Below are 1800 nucleotides of genomic sequence, written 5' to 3' on the forward strand. Positions count from 1 at the left end.
CTGTAAAACAGCAATTATGCTGAGTCAGGCTTGATTTTTAGTAATATTTTCCTGTGAAATCAATAAATTCTTGTTCTGTTGAACTCTATTAACCTCTTAGACTCATTTTAGTGTTTTAAAAAAGGATATAAATAAATCTCATTGTTCATCCCGGTGTCCCTGGTTAGTTGGGTTGTAATGTTTGTGGTGTTTGTGTTGCTGCCTGCAGGGTACATCCCCAGTTACCTGGACAAGGATGAGCTGTGTGTGGTGTGCGGGGACAAAGCCACAGGGTATCACTATCGCTGCATCACCTGTGAAGGCTGCAAGGTGATGTCGTCACTCAGCCAGGACACACTGCTCACTTCCTGTTCACTCACTGCTCACTTCCTGTTCACTCACTGCTCACTTCCCGGTCACTCATCCACACGTGTCCTCTGCAGGGCTTCTTCAGGAGGACCATCCAGAAGAACCTGAACCCGACCTACGCCTGTAAGTAYGAAGGGAAATGTGTCATCGACAAAGTCAGCAGAAACCAGTGCCAAGAATGTCGCTTCAAGAGGTGCATCGCCGTGGGGATGGCCACAGACCGTGAGTTTACCACACAGTCATTATTGTTGCTTTAGGACCAGTACGTCGTACATGAAGCGGTACAGAGTGTAGTACCGTGTAGTACTGCAGGTACCGTGGCCCGTTTCATTGGATCCATCTTTGGCTGCAGTGGTATTAGATGACGGAAAGAGGCTGGCCAAGCGGAAGCTGATCGAGGAGAACCGCGAGCGCCGGCGCAGGGAGGAGCTGCAGAAGACGGCCTGGGACCGCCTGGAGCCCACCCAGGAGGAGTGGGACCTGATCCGTCTGGTGACTGAGGCCCATATGGCCACCAATGCACAGGGCAACCACTGGAAGCAGAAACGAAAATTCCTGGTGAGCCCCCCTCCCTCCCCCGGCTCCCCCTCACCCCAGCCTTCATCACATTGATTTCCTCTGCCCTGTCCCCCCCACCCTCACCAGCCCCCTCACAGCCCTCTTCCCTCCACTTCCAGCACACGGTTGTTCCTCTTTTCCCTGTAGTAATATGTCCATGTGTTGTTTTTGTATCTCCATATAGAGGGAGGAGAATTAGCTGGACGGTGGAGCAAAGTGTTCCTGAACGCAGCAGCTCTAGTTTAAAATGGAAACATCTTGTCTTGTTGTTGTTTTCACAGAAACCTCACAGTCTTTCTTCTTTAAGTGTGTCTTTGTGTTTGGAGCTTTTTTAACCAGCTGCCTTCTGTTCTGTTCAGTCTAACAGCTCTGTCAGCTTCCAATGTGTCTGCTGAGCTTTAAGTGTGGCTTTCTGTGGCAGGACTCACAACAGCATCAGGTTGAACCTGTCGGTCCTGCCACAGGAACCCACTGATGTTCACTGTTTCTGATTGTTTTCTGTCTGCACTGTCATCTGTTCAGTTTAACCTGTTTTCTTTTTAGTTGACTTGACTCGGGTCCATTATTGAAACTTCACAACTCCTGTTGATTATCCAACAGGTCGAGGAAGCAATGCTTCTTAATGAAATAACATGTAATTTATTCTATACTTCTGACCAGAGTGCAGCAGGGGTGAAGGATACCAAGGTAAGAAACAGAGGCTAAAACTGCTTCGACTTCTAGAAACACACCTGCTCTGATAAAACACCTTTTCTTTAAGACTTAGACCCATTCAGAAGAAAAATCTGGTTTTCAATTTCTTGGTTTGAGGTTAAAGTGGAAAAATTGTTACCAGAAAAGTCTCTGTGTGGAGGAAAAAAGTTGTTCTTCAAGACTTAATGAGCCACATTGTGC

General features: G+C 47.5%; 1 protein-coding gene across 2 annotated transcripts in view; it reads left to right on the forward strand.

Annotated features, from left to right (window-relative positions):
- Window positions 1-1800, forward strand: part of LOC106533623 (thyroid hormone receptor beta) — a 12983-nt gene that overhangs the window by 8328 nt on the left and 2855 nt on the right. Inside the window, exons 2-5 of one of the 2 annotated variants that reach the window (XM_014029996.1) lie at window positions 209-309; window positions 423-570; window positions 701-906; window positions 1507-1593. In XM_014029996.1, coding sequence (XP_013885450.1) covers window positions 209-309; window positions 423-570; window positions 701-906; window positions 1507-1593 — 542 coding nt within the window. Of the gene's footprint in view, window positions 1-208; window positions 310-422; window positions 571-700; window positions 907-1090; window positions 1594-1800 lie in introns of those variants that run through there. The other variant, XM_014029997.1, reaches the window with a different exon arrangement.

The sequence above is a fragment of the Austrofundulus limnaeus genome, unplaced genomic scaffold, assembly GCF_001266775.1.
Source record: "Austrofundulus limnaeus strain Quisiro unplaced genomic scaffold, Austrofundulus_limnaeus-1.0 Scaffold985, whole genome shotgun sequence".
Classification (NCBI taxonomy): domain Eukaryota; kingdom Metazoa; phylum Chordata; class Actinopteri; order Cyprinodontiformes; family Rivulidae; genus Austrofundulus; species Austrofundulus limnaeus.